The 19371-nt window shown below is 39.7% G+C and overlaps 1 protein-coding gene across 9 annotated transcripts in view; it reads right to left on the reverse strand.

The window, feature by feature from the left end:
- LOC132378867 (inactive N-acetylated-alpha-linked acidic dipeptidase-like protein 2) overlaps window positions 1-19371 on the reverse strand; it is a 937774-nt gene that overhangs the window by 104931 nt on the left and 813472 nt on the right. For all 9 annotated transcript variants that reach the window (XM_059946161.1, XM_059946120.1, XM_059946130.1 and 6 more), the window contains one exon: window positions 3014-3109. In XM_059946161.1, coding sequence (XP_059802144.1) covers window positions 3014-3109 — 96 coding nt within the window. The remainder of the gene's footprint in view (window positions 1-3013; window positions 3110-19371) is intronic.

Genomic DNA, 19371 nt, shown 5'->3' on the forward strand with positions numbered 1-19371 from the left:
CATACACCTAACCTTTTAGGAACAGCTTCTTCCCCTCTATTATCAGAGTTCTGAATGGTCCATGAACCCATGAACACTACCTCAGTATTTAGCTCTCATTTTGCACTACAACTTTTATATTTCTTATTGTAACTTAAAGCAATTTTATTGTATGCTATTTTATAGTACTTCTGCCACAAAATAACAAATTTTACGACATGCGTTCGGAATGTTCTTCATTGACTACAGCTCTGGATTCAACACGATCTCCCCACCAAAGCTAATCAATAAGCTCCAAGATCTAGGTCTCAGAACCTCCTTATGCAACTGGATCCTCAATTTCCTCACTTAAAGACCCCACTTAGGTCAGACTGGCAACAGCATTTCCTCCACAATCACCATCAACACATGTACATCACAAGGCTATGTGCTTAGCTCCCTGCTCGACTCACTTTATACTTATAATTGTGAGGCTAAGTACAGCTTCAAAGTCATATTTAAGTTAGCTGCCAACACCTCTACTGTTGGTTGAATCAAATGTGGTGACAAATCAGCATATAGGAGTGAATGAAAATCTGTCTGGATGGTAAAGCAACAACAACCTCTTACTCAATGTCAGCAAAACCAAAGAGCTGATTATTAACTACAAGAGGAGGAAGCTGTGGTTGATGAGTCAGCCTGCATCAGGGGATTAGATAATTTCTAAGCTTTAGAATCTTAAGCACAAAATTCTGCCAGGACTCCTGAAGAGTACTGAAGTAGTTCAGCTCGAATATAGACCTAATTTCCGGATTGAGATGCTTAACACAGTTCTTAAATGTAGAAGATCAGACAGTAATGGAAATTAGCCCTCTGATACAAGACATTATTCATTCTTCAATCCAAGTTCTGAAAAAGATGTTATCTGTTCATTATTACCTTGTTCTCTGTGCAAGGTTATCATTTTGGTAATTTGCAGTTGAGTTTCCTATTTTATAATAGTGACGGCAGTGCAAAATAATTTGTTGACTGTTAAATGTTTGGGACACACGGAGGTCATATTCTCTCACAGAAATGAAGTCAAGTTTCCTATTTTATATGAGTACAGAGACAACTACTGAATGTCAACGGAGCTGGAATTTGAACATATCAACACTGACATGAGGACAAGTGGATTTGGGGTTATCTTGAGTGACCGGAAAAAAAAGTTTGCAGAGTATTTTAGGACAATAAAGTTGTTATGCACTGAAAATCATATGATCCTCGTCAGAGAGAAAATTTCAATCTGTTGGTAGGGATATAATACAGTCGAAGATTTATCCTTCATTTGCCAATGAAGCCTTTAAAAACGAGCCTTCTTTATCTGCCTGTATTATCATTACTCTCTCAAACTATTTGTTTGGTACTTCCCTTTTGACATTACTGCCATGAATGACCTGATAGGAGAGACGGTGTCCAGAATGCACAATGCTTATTTTCATTGGCACAATATAAGCTTTTCTACGATGTCAACATTGTGATCCTCAGAGAGCCACTAAAGTACAAGCTTTTCTTTCTTGCATGCCAATAACATACTGTGCTTTGTTTTTATCCACAATTAAGGAATATGTCAATAATCAACCTTCTTGCGCATCATAAGAAAGCTATTGAAACTCTGTATTTCCACACATGTAACTTCAGTGAAGATCAATAGTAGCAACATACAAGGATTACTACGGTGTTATCATTGCTTGAGTGTGCTGCAATTCTGAGAATATCAATTAATGCAATTAGCGACAACCCTACAGATTGTCATAAACTGGTAAACACAAGTCAATGGCATAAATATCACAGTTTTTAGATGTAAATATTTGGTAGTGTTACTGTCACATTTTAACAATTCAGACAACGTTGCCACTATGGATCATGGCTGTTAAACTGAGTGAAATTTAGTGCTTGATTAAACCCATTGATTAAATTTACAGGATAATTGGATGACAGATGTAGATTTTGGATAGAACATCTCAGCCAGCTTGGTGCAGACAATAAAGATAATTTAAGATTCTAATTATTGTTCACATTCAATGCTGTTGTGGCAGCTAAGAATAAAATCAAAATCTTTAAGGGACATTACAAACTGTAATACAGACTGGTGTGCAGAGAAAGCTAAAAGAATGGATTACTGGAGAGAGTTTAGAAAATTAGCTTTAAGTCAATCAGAATCACATATTTTTGCAGAGTAATTTCATTACATTAGCATTATTAAGGAAATATAGGCTACATTAATGGAAATAATTTAATTATAACTTTTGTTATATGTGCTTAATTAATAGGAAACTAACCAACTCATCTCAATCCAACCAAATCAAGTCTTATTTCATGATCTCTGCTTGATTTGCAGCAAAGAATTACAAGGAATATGTAGACAAAGTGCCTTGTCCAATTCCAAAAAGGATATAATTATGTCTGTGGCAGCTACTATGTGTGGGTAATGCAAGAAAGGATTTACCAAAGCCCCAAGGTCAAACATCACTTTATGAAATTAAAAATATTAATCAATGAATCAAAAAATGGATGTGAATACTGTTGCACTATTCAATACTTTCATACTTTCTTATGAGAAGGAGGCTGTTCAACTTATCAAGCTGAAGTTGTCTCAAAGAATTCTTATTTCCACATGAGCTATTATCTCACATGCCTGTTAAATTTACATTGATTCTCCTACCACCCACCTATATATGTTATTCATAGCTCCTACCGTCCTGAAGGCATCAATGTATTAATGTAACAATCAAGTACATCTGTGGGATGTGACAGGAAGCAGGACATCTGGGAGAAATCCACACAATCACATATATAACATACAAACTCCAACAGACTGAACCCAGGTTGCCTGAGCCCAGAAGCACCAGCAGTATCTGATGCACCAATGCACCACTCTCACGAAAGCTCAGTGATTTTCAAAACAATTTCCCATTGCATTAAAGATACAAACATTTTACAAGTTGATATACTGTGAGTCATACTACAAGTCCTGACCCTAATCACTTAGTTTTCATAATAAAATAAATCTTACCTTAGCAACAGTTTCATGAAGATTAAAGAAAGGATCTACAGCTTCTGCTATTGAGGCATCATGAACCACAAGAGCTTCAGACAGAAATCTCGGTCCCTGTGAATTAGCAGAAACAAAGTCGTATGAACGTTTGTCAATATAAAGGTTATCAGGAAAAAATAATCCTGCGGTTCATGAACTACTGGAGATTAAGCTTCATTGCTGTCATGATGGCAAGTTAGATTGTTCTCACAGAGCTTGTAAAAGAAAATAAAACAAAAGATGAGGCAACAGCATAAGTCTTTAAAGCAGTCTGGGAACAGTGGAGAGGTGGAGTAAAGTCAAAATGGTGCTAAATGGGGACTCCTTTGCTTGTATCTTCGGAAACAGATCTACTTCTATCTTTCATTTTTTTTTTCTTTTCAAGGTTCTTTTGAAGACCTTGACCTGGAGTTACACACTGACTTCAGTTCTTTGCGGGAATGGGACCCGCTGTCAGGGCCTCAAGACGGGTCCCAAGGATCCCAAGGAAGGCGAGCGTGTCTTCAGGGTTTCGGATTTTTGTGGCTCTGGCGAGGTGCTGATTCTAGGCCGGTGCACCTGCCTGAAGCATTGTGGGAGAACATGGAACATTGGGAGCTGCAAGTTAGCTGACGGGGTTGTGTGTCTGGAGAGCTCTGCTGACTCTCTGGGCGCAGAACTTGGAAAAAGAGACGCAACAGACTTTTAACATCGTAAATCAGAGAGTTGCTTGTTACGTCTCCCCTTTCACTGTGAACTCAGGACACCTCTTTTTCCCTTATTAGGGTGAGAGAGAGCCTGTTGTATGTCCAATTATCGAGTGAATGAGTAGTCTTTGGGGAACTGAAAGTCTGTGTCTTTATTGATGCTTTGCTGCACGCTTGAGTGCTTGGTGAGTGGCACTGATGATTTTTTCCTGGGGGTCATTGCCTTACTGCTGCTTGTGCATGAGATGGGGAGAGCTTTGGGGTTCTAATGTTTTAAGTGTCATTCATTCTTTGGGGAACTCCTCTGTTTTGGTGGATATGTGTTAAAAAAAAGAATTTCAGGATGTATATTGTACACATTTCTCTGACATTAAATGTATCTACTGAAACCTATTAAAAAGTGCGCAGGGAAATTGAACATTGATTAGCAATTATTGTGTGCAGTGGATAGGATAAAATGGTGGCAATGACACTGGTGAAGATTTATGGGAATGCCTACAGGATGGTAGGAGCTGTGGCTGGTGTCAATCCACATAACTTAGGAGGAACAACCTACTCTACTTGGGTCCACACTCTGGTTGATATACTTTAATCACTTATCTTGGAAGTAGCGGACTAAGTAGTTCCATCATGGAACTTCTGTTGGATAGCATGTAGACCTAGCTTTGAACACACTGTTGAATGCTTCCCAGGAACCCAATAAGCAGTTTGCCCCATATTTGAATACACAAAGATTCAAGTTCAGCAATGGAAATATGAAACTTATTTCATTGTCAGCCTGAATATGAGGGTATGCTTCTTCCTTATCACACTTAAAGCTTAGCAGGATATAAATAAACACTGTCTTCAAGAAGTTCTGCAAATAGCTCTACATTGTGGCATCAGTGAGCTGCTCATTTTCTATAAATTTCATTCCTTTTATGCCTATGAAATGAATTTCAGAGGCAGGGTACAATATTCTTACAGTACTCTATGATGCACTAGGAGATGATATTAGGAGATGAATTTAGAGCCAAGTATTTTATTTTATGGATCCATAACCAAATTAAAATGCCTGTGAGGCCCCCTCACTGGACTTGTATAGAAACTTGGCTTGTTAGCCAGCTTTGCTAATAGCCACTGGACTCAGTGGTGAGAAAGCAATATATGTCTTAGGGTTGGTATGATTTGGGTCCCACCAAACTGGTGGATGGTTTCTTGGGATGTTTCAACTAATGGAACCTTAATTTGAGTGAATGCTGTGTAAGTACTGCCGATATGCAATTATCCATCGGCAAGAAATAACATATTGTACACCACATACTGTTATAAAGAAAGTACATTAACTAATTTCAGCTTAATCAACAGATATCAAGAGGAAATGGAAAAGAAAAAAAATAGAAGGGCCCATTATAATTAACCCAGTCTAAATGTGCACATATTGGAGCCCATATCTTCCAAAGCTGGGTGCGTCATTTACTCATGGTGCAGATTTCTCATCATCAATCACCGTTAGAACTTCCCATTATGGATTCCTTTGAATTACACCTTCCTGTTGGATCAAATCCTACAGATGTCTCTTCTCTCTGCATTTCCCGCCAAAAGATCACAAACCCCACCAGTGTCCGTCACAAATCCACTTCATCGAGCTTTCCCTGGAACCTTCTCCCATTCCACCATCCTGATTGGCTGATACAGCATCCCTAAATTGAACATCACAGCCCCTTACCTCTAACTGAAACCCAAACACTATGAGCAGGACACAACGCCTCTACAGAAAGCTACGAAATGCAGTAAAAATCTTAACCAGGGCGTACACCTACATGCAATTTATTGGTCGTATTACAAGATGCATCAGTTCCTTATACACACTTTTGATCTTAATCCTTTGTGTTTCAGAAATGCTTTGTCTTTTGCAGATGGTTTGTGTTTTAGAAATGGTTTGTAATTGGGAAATGCTTAAAATAGAAATCCACTGTGAGTTTTAAATATGTTTTAAGAACGTTGTTTGGATATAAATTTGTATCACTGTAATTAAACAAACTGTGTTTTAAACTACTTTGTTAGCTGGAAATATCTCCTTGGTAGACAGAGGGGATCCACTACTTGAATACTGGGTATTGGCAGCTAAACTCAGCATGGAGCGTAAGCAGAGAAGTAAACTTGTCTTTGAAGACTATAATTATATAGTATAATTTCCCTTCGGCAAGAACACTTGTGGCTATTTATATTGGTCAGGGCTTCAGGTTTTTGCTCGAGTTTAAAACTTTGCACACTACCATCACACCAGTGCTGATTTTTTAGCGGGAGGATATATTATTTCCAATCTGCACTGACTGTGGTCTCCCAGTGAGGGAGTCGAGAAACCAGTTGCGGAGGCAGATACAGAGACTCAGACTTTGGAGATTGGTGATTAGAACTGAGGATATGATTACATTGAACGTTGAGCTGTAATCAGCAAACAGCAGCCTGACAGAAGTATTGCTATTGCCCAGGTGATCCAAGGTTGAGTGGAGAGCCAGACTGATTGCATCCACTGTGGTGATAGGCAAGTTGCAGTGGGTCCAGGTCCATGTTTAGGCAGGAGCTGACTCTGAACATAACAACCTCTCAAAGCATTTCACCATAGTAAATATGACTGCAACTGGGGGAATAATCATTGAGGCAGCTTACCCTGCATTTCTTGGGCACCGGTATGATAGTCACCTTATTAAAGTTCCTTGTGGGAACCTCTGATTGCAGAGGTGAGAGATTAAAGATGTCCTTGAACACTCCCACAGATGGTTGGAACAGGTATTCAGTGCCCTATCATCAGAACCCAATGCCCTGTGAAGGTTCACTCTCTTGAAAGAAGTTCTGATGTTGGCCTCCAAGACAGAAATCACAAGGTCACCAGATGCTGTCGGGTAGCACAAGTGTAGTTTATTTCTCCTTTTCAAAGCATGCATAAAAGGCATTGAGAGTGAAGTATCACAGCCATTCATAATGTTAGGTTTGGCCTTGTACGACATAATGGCCTGCAAACCCTGCCAGAGCAGCCGTGCATCCGATTCTGTCTCTAACTTTTAAAATAGTCTTCTGAAGGTCATACCTAGATTATTTGTCTGGTTCTAGATCAGTGGTCTTGAATGCCTTAGATCTGGCCCTCACCAGACTATGAATCTCTTGGTTCATCCACAGCTTTTGGTCCAGTATGTTCTTGAAGGTACACACTCATCCATACAGGTCTCAATAAAGTCAATGACAACCATAGCATAAATTTCAGATTTGAAAATTAATCCCTGAATATTGTCCAGTCTATTAACTCAAAGCAGATCTGTAAGCACTCTGCTTCACTGGACCATACCTTCTTGGTCTTTACCAGTGGTGTGAAGGTCTTTAGTCTCTGGCTGTATGCTGGGCAGAGGAGTATAGCCAGGTGATCGCGCTTTCCAAAGTGTGGGCGTGGGATGGCATGGCAAACAGTCTTGATGGAGGTACAACAGTGGCCAAGTGGCCAGAGGTTACATTGGGCCAGCAGTTAAGAGGCCGCGAGTTGGATGAAGGCACGGATCGGAGGTCACTCCCCACCGGAAGGACTGAGATCAAGCTGTCACTCTCCTCGATGCTGACAGAGGATGTTATCAAAATTCCGAGCTGTATGTGAATATTGATGTGGACTGTCGTTTACACTGGTTTCCTTCAGTTTTTCTGTGTTTTCGCTGATTGGCGGGTGGGCAATATGTTACTGTTTTGGGCGAGGGAAGGGTTGGGGATTTGGGGTGTGATGTTCTTGTTGGTGTTTTTCTGTGTGAATGATTTGTTGGATTTTTGTGTGCGAGAGAGGGGTTGGGGTTTGATGTTATTGTCGCTGTTTTTTTTTGAAAGGTCTTGGGGGGTTAGGAGTTTGATGTTTTACCTGCCATGTCTGGGTGGACAATCTGTTAGTTTTTGTGCAAGGAAGGAGTTAGGGGGTTGGAGTTTATGAAATTTGATTCTCTTTTTCTTTTTCACATGGGGGGTGGGGTTGATGTCTATTTTTTCCCCAAAGATTTCCATGGTTTTTCTGTATTTATTGGCCATCTGGAGAAAACAAATCTCAGAGTTGTATTTGGAATACATATTTTTATAAAAAGAACCTTTGAGCCTTTGAAATGTGTTGGCTCCTCTGGTTCCACAGGTGATAATAATGGTGATGGTTGTCCAGGGACTTCTTCCAACTGGCTTGTTTGAAATCCCACACAATGATAGGGAAGTCATCCAGGTGTGCTGCTTTGGAACTGCTAATCATGGTGCTCAGCTCCTCCAGTGCCTGCCTGATGTTAGCCAGAGGTGGAATGTATGCCACTACCAGCAGAAGACACAGTCGGCAGATAAAATGGATGGCGCTTCAGATATTCCAGGCTGCGGAAGCAGGATTGAGATGGAACGTCGTTGTTTGTGCACCTTGATGAGTAATTCATAAAGCATACTCCACCTGCTCTATCTTTAAAAGATTTAGTTGTCCTGCCTTTGTGGAGAATAGTGAAGCTATCATGCTCACTGTGTCCAAACTGGTGGGAGTGAGCCATGCTGCTGTGAAGTAAAGTACACAGCAGTCCCTGATGTCCCTCTGGTACTGCAATCTTGCTTTGGGGTCTTGAATTTTATTTTCTAGAAACTGTACGTTTGACAGCAGGATAGTTAGGAGTGGGGGTCTAATACCTCTGCGTTACATTAATATCTGAAGACTGGTTCGCCTTCTATGCTTCCATTTTCTTAAAGGGGAACTGCACTCATGACCCAAGTCTGCTGTCCAGAATCCACTGTTTTTCAGTATCGGCAGATTTTAAAAAATCTTAAGATGATGCTGCTTATTGAGGTCCCCATGGCTGTGACTGTGGATTTCAGCTGTAGTAGTCCTAGGTGGGAATATGTGATGATTCCTGTCAGAGCTGCACACAGAGTCACCGCTTATTGGTGCCATCACACAGGACCTCATAATATTAAATGAAAAACAATAAAAATTACATTATACAAATAACACGATTAAATACAAACTTTTTGATAGTACTTCAGGATGCCCACAGATGCTCCAGTAACAGAATTTCCAAATGGCAACCTTGTTCATTAGATTACATGACTGATATTGTACTATTATTCTCCAGCATTTTTAGAAGTCCAGACCAGCGTGAAAAACTATGAATAAAGGGATACCCATCTTTCGTTCCCAAATAAATCCCCACGGTCTGACAAGGTGTTCAATTAGAATTTGCATGAGGCTAGTACAGAAATTGCAGGGGTTCTAGCAGAGGTATTCAAATGTCATGGATGAGAAGCCAGAGGATTGGAGGGATAGCTCATGTTGTTATGTTGTTTAAAAAGGGCTCTAAAAATAAGCCGGCAAAATATAGAGCAGTGAGTCTGATATCTATCATGAGTAAATTACTGGAAGGTATTCTAAGGGAACAGATATGAAAGTATTTTGATAAACAGGGACTAATGAGGGTTAGTCAGCATGGCTTTGTGCATAGTAGGTCATATCGAACCAACCTTATCGAGTATTTGAGGAAGTTACCAGGAAAGTTGATGAAGGCAAGGCAGTGGATGTTGTCTACAGGATATTAGCAAGGCCTTTGACATGTTCCCTCAGGGGAGACTGGTCAAGAAGGTTCAGTCACTTGGCATTCAGAATGAGGTGGTAAATTGGATTAAACATTTGCTTTGCAGAGAGTAGAGGCCCGTGATGAGTGGAGTGCCGCGGGGTAGGTGCTGGGTAAGTTGTTGTTTGCCATCTATTTCAATGATCTGGATGATAATGTGGTATATTGGATTAGCAAATTTGCAGATGACACCAAGATTGTGGTTGTAGTGGACAGTTGGGAAGGCTATAAAACCTTACAGTGTGTCTGGACCAGCAGGAAAAATGGGCTGAAAAATGGCAGATGGAATTAATGCAGACAAGCGTGAGGAGTTGCACTTTGGATGGACCAACCAGGACAGGATTTACATGTTGAGGTATAGGACATTGCAGAATGTGGTTCAACAGAGGGATCCGGGAATACAGATCCATCTTTCCTTGAAAGTGGCGTAGATAAGTAGATAGGGTTATGAAGTGAGCTTTTGGTACATTGGCCTTCACAAATTGAAGTTTTGAGTACAGGAGTTGGGATATGTTGAAGTTGTAGCAGGCATTGGTGAGGCTTAATTTGGAGCATTGTGAGAGTTCTGGTCACATACTTATAGGAAAGATGTCAATAAGGTTGAAAGAAGGCACAGAAAATTTACAAGGATTTTGCCAGAACTTGAGAACCTGAGTTATGAGGCAAGGTTGATTAGGTTAGGATTTTATTCCCTAGAATTTAGGAGAACTAGGGGAGATTTGATAGAGGTATACAAAATTACGAGAGGTATAGATAGGGTAAAGCAGGCTTTTTCCACTGAGATTGGATGAGGCTAGAACTAGAGGTCATGGGTTAAGGGTGAAAGGTGAATTGATAAGAGGACATGAGAGAAACTTTGTCACTCAGAGGGTGGTGAGAGTGGGAAACTGAAGTAAAAGTGTGGAGGTGGGTTTGATTTCAACACTTAAGAGAAATTTGGATTGGTACATGGATGGGAGGTGAATGGAGGTCTATCGTCTTGGGACTAGGCAGAATAATAGTTTGACACAGACTTAGGTGGGCCAATGGGCCTGTTTCTGCGCTGTAATGTTCTACACCTTTATGACTCTCATCCCCCTTTATCTCTGCAGTACAGGCTTACATATATGATGGACAAAACTTCAGGATGAAAATATCATGAGATCTTCAAATGCAGATAACTGCCCAAAGGAAAACAGTGCCAGAGGTCACACATTGTACTCATGATTATTTTCTGGTTGACGAAGAGCTCTGGGTTTGCATGAGGAGCTTTGAGTATTTCAACAGCGAAGAACATCTCTCCATGAAACTTCCTTAGAGATAGAGTGTGGAACAGGCCCTACCAACCCTATGAGCTGTGCTGTCCAGCAACCCTCAACAACCACCCCCCCCCCTCCACCGTTTTAACCCTAATCTAATCACAAGATAATTTGCAATGACCAATTACCCTACCGACTGGTATGTCTTTGTGGGAGGAAACTGGAACACCCAGAGGAAACCCATACAGTTTACTGGGAGGACATAGAAACTCCTTAAACAGGACACGTGTATTTCCTCCACTACAAACATCTCCTCCTTTTCTTATGGAACCGCTATGAAAAAGAAAATAATAATGCAAACCAGATACAGCTAGTTAGAGGTTCTCTTCTGAAGATTCTCTACTTCATTCCAATGAATGAATGTCACAAAAAGTTATTCCTTAAAGCTATTATAGCCAGGGATAATATGGGTACAACCTCCCATTATCCCTTAAATGCTCTCAATGGCATGCACCTCAAATAGCCTCTGATAAACAAGTCCAGCTCCTAGCCTTCACGTGTGCCTTAGCTACAAAGCCTAGTGAAACTGTTTCTACTAACAGGAGAAGGAGCACAGGAGGGTTATTGGCATCTTTAAAACAGTTGCTTTGGGCGGAGGGGGCATGTCATCCGTGACTGGCAGCTCATTTAGGAGAAGGAAAACTCTGATCTCAAACTTCCGCTGCCTTGTGGCTATACTCACTCACGGGGAAGGTTTCGGGAGTAAACCCTGAGAGAAAAATACGGAGTTGGAACCACTAGGGCTGTCCTGCGTTGAATTCAGTTCTGACTGGCAACTCCTGCAACGCTGCCGATGTCAAACAGTATTGGTCCCTGCTGTTCCATTGGGTTTGTCAGACGTGTGGAGAGGGGGAGCTTGCTACATGGTGAACAGCTTGCTCTCCGTATCGTACCGCCCAGGCTTGTGTATCTAGACAGCTAGGATGCAATCTCTATGGCTGTCCCTGATTCAGGAGGACTCAGGAATATAATTTTACACAGCAATTTAATTTCTTACCACTTTAAAAATGTATATTCCTGAATTTCTTAACATTGTTATTGTTGTGTACTTAATGTTCCAGTAATATTTGAGTAATATTGTGTATATATACAAACATATACATATATATATATATACATACATATACATATATATATATATACAGTTTCATTCAGCATTCCTGTTCATTTAAAATCATTTTGGGGTTTATGTACAGATACATGAACTGCATACATCATCCCGTTATCACGTGATACATGCGCACTTTGGTTAAAAGTAAGCTTGAGGCTAGACCTGCATCTCCAGGCAGATGTGTCTTCCTTTGAATTAGTTTAATGTTTTGAAGTTACAAAACATAACAGTTATCTTAAATGTAGAATGAAGCTTTGATATTTATTAGGTCAAATACACACTTCTTGCATAATTGTTCAGAACACTTTTGGGGTATACTTCTTCTTTACCCACATAAATCAGCTGGGCTTTCTTCTGCTTATTTGCATTAATGAACCACTGCACAGGTTTCTCTTGCAACAGGAAAAATATATTTTAAAAATCCTGTGTAAGTCACATTTTTGCATCTATTCTCAGACCATTCGAATGAGCAAGTATTTCAAGAAGAATCCTCACTATATTCAGCAGTTTTACAAGTGCTGCCTTTTGGTTCAGTCTACCTTCCATGTGGGACCTGGCATGAATATACAGTCTTTCTTTGTACCTAATTCATCATCATAGAGAACACAGCCGAGGAATCCTTGTTAATGCCTGCCCTTGAAGCAGAAGAGCACAACTAATGGATAGAATATCCTGAAATTCTCTGAGGGCTTTTGAGTTACATTTTACAGTAACCTTAGAGTAATTTTTACACTTGTATAAGATGAATTACCTTCAAATTCAGTTTGACTCACTAATTTCTGAAAGAAGTGGTCAGCTCTCAGGTTAGTTACAAATTTTATCTTAAAATATTAATAAAATAATTCTTAGTCGCAGTTTACCTAGAATTGATGAAAATAACATCTGCTATTAATTGTAGTTTTAAAAGGTAAGTTTTTAAACAACCAAGGGAGATACATATGAAAAGCTGTATTGAAACTGAATTTTGTCGGCTATTAGTTGAGGAGGTACTATTTTAGTTTCAGCACAGAGAATCACATGATGAATAACGGCTTTAAAATTTGACTTTGTGTCAACAGGCTGCATTTTAGGTATGAGCAAAATAGAGAAATCAAATACTAGCTTACAAAATTAGATTATGCCCTGAAGTGAAGGATTTTTTTTAAATGGCCAGAATTAAATAACCCTTATTTCAAGATCAGAGGTCAGAATTTTTCTGTAATGAAGACATGTTTGCTCAGTACAGGTTAAGATTTCATTACAAATGCTAATCTTTTTAGAATGGACTTGGTTCAACTGAATAATTATAAAAACAAGCTGCAACAGACCTTTATAGCTGCAGGCTGATGTGGACTCTGGTCACCATCAGTAAACCAAACTCTGGGCAAGAGTGGCAGATGTAATGATGCCACTATTGTTTTCACATCAAAATAAATCAGTGTCACCTTTCGTAACTTTCAGCAAAGAACTGAATATCCAAATCTTTGCAGAATATTATTGTCAAATTCTGTTGAACCAAATCCATAGTCGATTAACTCCAAAATCAGAAGCAAAAAGGACAGGAATATCAGCCATGTGGACTGTGACAGAAGTTAATAGTACCTCAGAAAACTTGGCATATCCACAACTTAATTTGTACATGCCATACTGTTTTCTAGCTGTATTGAATAATTCTGAGACACCTATGGTAGGGAGAACAATTATTCTTTATTTATGACCCCAGATACACTCACGCTGATTGGTCTTTCTTAAGGTCCAATTTGTTGTGCTGAAACAGAGGACTTGCTGGGCTCCATCTCTGTTACAAAAACATGGAGCCACACTGTTATAACGACTGATAATGTGGGCAACAGCCACTGCAACATGGATGGACAAATTCTCCTGGATTAATAATTCCTACAGTACGGTATGACTTCAGTTTTGCAGCAACTCCGCTGGTGCAGCAGAATCCCAGGAGACAGAGAGGCAATACATTTTTACTGCCAGTGATATAAAACAGGGATCTTCTTATATTTCTCATTTTTCTGCAGAAACTAAACTCCAAACATTTATCATCATGCTACAGTTTGCTTGACAAATGTATTCTCAGTATTTTTTCGAGTCAGTGAGCCACTTAACAATGACAAAAAATAAAACTGAAATGCTGGGTGAAGCTTACTCGTGAATATTAATAGTGATTTGGATCAAAGAATATCCTTTTTTTTACCATTCACAGCCTTTCAACTTCTTCAAATCAGTTGAAACTTTAATGGTTTATCCTCTTCAGAAACTGAGTATTTTGATTTTGTGCCAGGATATGTTGAGAAGAAAATATTTCAGATTCTATTTTAAATTTGGTCCAACATTCTGTAGTTCTGATAGTCCCACACTGCTAATTAATTGTTACATTTATCCGCTAGCTAAATATGTTGATTGCTTATAATTACATTCTGGTACATGCCAGAGAGAATTGCCAATTTTTCCAATTGGTCTTAGCTCCAAGACATTGTTTTAGATTTTATATACTAACAAGTCACATGTTGGAATGTTCACAAGTAGCCCTGTAACGTATTTTCTAAAGTTTGCCTATCTGAAGCCTAAATCTGACACTGACTGTCCCATTATTGTAATACAGTATACGCAAAATATTTCAGTAATAATGCATAGTTCTGAGAAAAGATAAAAATATAGCACATTGGCATCACTGAAACAATATTTGTATCATTTTATATTATTTTAATATTGCATTATAAAACTTGCTTAGTGATGCAAATATATTTGTTTTCTTTCCAAACTCCATAATCCATTTGAATGAAATAGAGAATAAAATAATATATATTTTGTTTCATTCTTTCAGATCCTTGTGTATGATTGACTGACAGACTAAGTTACTGTCTAGTTTAATGTAAGCAATACCTAAATGATGTAAGTGAAAAACGTTTGCTATCCAAATTCAGAACTCATTGGGTAACTACTCTAAAATCCATTTAATGCAGTCTTGAATTGTGGAACACCCACAATGTCTGTCCTCCTATGCTCGTAAAATCATCCATATGATCCAGTTCAGCAGCTCAAATACACCCAGTTAATTTCTTTAATACAGGATTCTCTGCAGTAATTTTGCTACGTCTACCACTGTTAAGGAAAAATTATAAATACTACTTGGATATGTTTAACTTCCATCCTCTACATCAGTGAAATCTTGACAACACACCATGTCACACATTTGTGACATGCAGTTTGACTTGACTTCAATATCATATTGATTCTGGAGGCTTGCTCACCACTACATTCTTAACACTATGCGGGAACTGTGGATATGGGTCTACGACTGCCTCGCGAAATGTGGTTGGTGACCAACCTGAATCATCTGCTTAACAAGGACTGGTGGAATCTGGTTATCCAAAATATAATCGCCAATGTGTGCTTTTCTCTCTGAGTATCACCTTCTTTGTTACTGTGCATAAAGTGCGAATCACATAGGAAATGGATACTTCAATAGACAATACACAATAGGTGCAGAAGTAGACCATTCGGCCCCTCGAGTCTGCACCGCCATTCTGAGATCATGGCTGATCATTCACTATCAATACCCAGTCCCTGCCTTGTTCCCATATCCCTTGATTCCCCATCCATCAGATATCTATCTAGCTCCTTCTTGAAAGCATCCAGAGAATTGGCCTCCACCGTCTTCCGAGGCAGTGCATTCCACACCTCCACAACTCTCTGGGAGAAGAAGCTCTTCCTCAACTCTGTTTTAAATAACTGACCTCTTATTCTCAATCCATGCCCTCTGGTACTGGACTCTCCCAACATCTGGAACATATTTCCTGCCTCAATCCTATCAAATCCTTTAATTATCTTAAACGTTTCAATCAGATCCCCTCTCAATCTCCTCAATTCCAGCGTGTACAAGTCCAATCTCTCCAATCTCTCTACGTAAGACAGCCCTGCCATCCCAGGAATCAACCTAGTGAATCTACGCTGCACTTCCTCAATTGCCAGAATGTCCTTCCTTAAACCTGGAGACCAAAACTGTACACAATATTCCAGGTGTGGTCTCACCAGGGCCCTGTACAAATGCAAAAGGACATCCTTGCTCTTGTACTCAATTCCCCTTGTAACAAAGGCCAACATTCCATTTGCCCTCTTCACTGCCTGTTGCACTTGCTCATTCACCTTCATTGACTGATGAACTAGGACTCCTAGGTCTCTTTGCATTTCTCCCTTACCTAACTCTACACCGTTCAGACAATACTCTGCCCTCTTGTTCCTGCTTCCAAAGTGGATAACTTCACATTTATTCACATTGAATGACATCTGCCAAGTATCTGCCCACTCACCCAGCCTATCCAAGTCTCCCTGTATTCTCCTAACGTCCTCTTCGCATGCCACACTGCCACCCAGTTTAGTATCGTTAGCAAACTTGCTGATATAGTTTTCAATGCCCTCATCTAAATCGTTGACATAAATCGTAAAGAGCTGTGGTCCCAATACAGACCCCTGTGGTACCCCACTAGTCACCTCCAGCCAGTCCGAGAAACACCCCTTCACTGCTACCCTTTGCTTTCTATCTGCCAACCAGTTTTCTATCCATGTTGAAACCCTGCCCCCAATGCCATGAGCTCTGATTTTACTCACCAATCTCCTATGTGGCACCTTATCGAATGCCTTCTGAAACTCTAGGTACACAACATCCACTGTCTTACCCTCGTCTAACATCCTTGTTACACCCTCAAAAAACTCCAACAGATTAGTCAAGCATGATTTGCCCTTGGTAAATCCATGCTGGCTCGGCCTAATCCTATTTCTGCCATCAAGATGTGCCACTATTTCGTCCTTAATAATGGACTCAAGCATCTTCCCCATGACTGACGTTAGGCTAACAGGGCGATAGTTCTCCGTTTTCTCCTTCCCTCCCTTCTTGAAAAGTGGGATAACATTAGCCACTCTCCAATGTTCAGGAACTGATCCTGAATCTAAGGAACATTGGAAAATGATTATCAATGCATCCGCAATTTCCTGAGCCACCTCTTTTAGAACCCTCGGATGCAGACCATCTGGACCCAGGGATTTATTAGCCTTCAGTCCTACCAGTTTACTCATCACAGTTTCTTTCCTAATGTCAATCTGTCTCAATTCCTCTGATATCCTACGACCCTGGCCCATCCATACATCTGGGAGATTGCTTGTGTCCTCCCTGGTGAAGACAGATCTAAAGTACGCATTAAATTCTGTTGCAAAATCCTGTTTCCCTTAACAATTTCTCCCAATTCATTCTTCAAGGGGCCAACATTGTTCTTAACTATCTTCTTTCTCTTCACATAGCTAAAAAAGCTTTTGCTATCCCCTTTTATATTCCTGGCTAGACTGAGCTCATACCTGATTTTTTCTCTCCGTATTGCTTTTTTAGTTAAGATCTGCTGTTCCTTAAAACTTTCCAAATCATCTGTATTCCCACTCATCTTAGCCCTGTCATACTTCTTTTTCTTTAATGCTATACAATCTCTGACTTCCTTTGTCAACCACTGTGGCCCCTTCCCCCTCTTTGAATCCTTCCTTCTCATTGGAATGAACTGCTTCTGCATCTTTTGTATTATGCCCAAGAATATTATTTGGGCCACAATGTGTTTGGCCACAATGTGTTTTAAAATTTTCCCACCTCCCTTGCCATGTTTCATCCTTCTTCAAGAAATGATACATCATGGTTAACAACATTACAAAGTTTAGCAGAAAATCCCCAAAAAGTTAACTAAACCAAAGAAAGTTCAAAATTTGGTGATGGCTTTTGTTTCTAGCATTGACAATGGTCTCAAACTTTCCATTGACTGGGTATGGATTACTTATATCCATCCTCACACGTAAAAAAAATACTTCTTGCTCCACAAAGCCAGGTAAGACCATAAGATATAGGAGCAGAATTAGGGCAATTGGCCCATTGAGTCTGCTCTGCCATTTCATCCTGGCTGATTCAATTTTCCTCTCTACCCCAATCTCCTGCCTTCTCCCTGTATCCATTCATACCCTGACCAATCAAAAATCTATCAACGTCTGCCTTAAATATACACAAAGACTTGGCGTCCACAGCTGCTTGTGATAAAAAATTCCACAGATTTACCACACTCTGGCTGAAGAAATTCATTATCATCCCCATTCTAAAAGGAAGCTCCTCTATTTTGAGGCTGTGTCCTCCAGTCTTAGACTCTCCCAACATAGGAAACATCCTCTCTATATCCACCTCATCAAGGCCTTTCACCATTCAATAGGTTTCAATGAGGTCACCTCTTATTCTTCTGAATTCTAGTGAATACAGGCTGATAGCCATCAAATCCTCTTCATATGACAAGCCACTCAATCCTGGAATCATTTTCGTGAACCTCCTTTGAACCCTCTCCAGTTTCAGCACATCCTTTCTAAGATAAGGGGTCCAAAATTACTCACAGTATCTACTCCTCTAGAATGTTAAGCTATGTTCATGAAAGCCTCCCAGGTGCAGGTAAACAATAAAGTGCAAGATTATATTGAGGTAGATTGTAAGGTCATGAGTTACTGGGTATATTTAAATCTGAGGTTGATAGGTTCTTGATTAGAAAGGGCATCAAAGGTTATGGGGAGAAGGTAGGAGAAAGGGATTGAAAGGGATAATAATTCAGCCATGATGGAATGGCACAGCAGACTTAAAGAGCCAAATAGCCTACCGGTAATTCTGCATCTATGTCTTATTCAGAGTAATATGCAGGAAAAATGGAGCACTCAAAAAGGTGTGCCTATTTAATATTGGATTGCGCACACAACACTTCAATGATGAGTTGTATTATGCGGTGTTGCTCCTTTTGATCTCATATAACATGATGACAACATACGTATATTTAATAAAGGTAGTCATAAATTCATATTCAATTGATCTGTAAATAAGTAAATAGTAGATCAGAATCTGAAACAGGTTTAATATCACAGGCATATGTTGTAAAATGTCTGATTTTGCAGCGGCAGTATATTGCAATACATAACAATAAAACACAAATTACTGTAAGAAGTATATAGAGTATATAAACATTAAATTGAAAAATTAGTGCAAAAAGAGAGGAAAATATATACTGAAGCAGTGTTCATGGGTTCATTGTCTATTCAGAAATTTAATGGCAGAGGGAAAGAAGCTGTTCCTGAAACATTTGAGTGTGTATCTTCGGGCTCCTGTACCTCCTCCTTGATGGTAGCAATGAGAATGGGAATGCCCTGGGTGATGAGGGACCTTGATAATGGATGACACTTTTTTGAGGGAATCGCCTTTTGAAAGTGTCCTCAATACTGTGAAGGATAGTGCCTATGATGGAGCTAGCTGAGTTTACAACTGTCTAGCCTTTTCCAATCCTATGCAGTGGACTCTCCATACCAGATGCTCTCCATGGTACATCTTTAGAAATGTACAAGTATCTTTGGTGACATACTAATTCTCCTCAAATTCCAAATAAAATATAGTCTCTTCAAGTCAAGTCACTTTTTATTGTCATTTCGACCATAACTGCTGGTACAGTGCATAGTAAAAATGAGACAACGTTTTTTCAGGACCATGGTGTTACATGACACAGTACAAAAACTAGACTGAGCTGAGTAAAAAACAGAGAAAAAAACTACACTAGACTACAGACCTACCCAGGACTGCATAAAGTGCACAAAACTGTGC

This window comes from Hypanus sabinus, chromosome 2 (genome assembly GCF_030144855.1).
Source record: "Hypanus sabinus isolate sHypSab1 chromosome 2, sHypSab1.hap1, whole genome shotgun sequence".
NCBI lineage: Eukaryota > Metazoa > Chordata > Chondrichthyes > Myliobatiformes > Dasyatidae > Hypanus > Hypanus sabinus.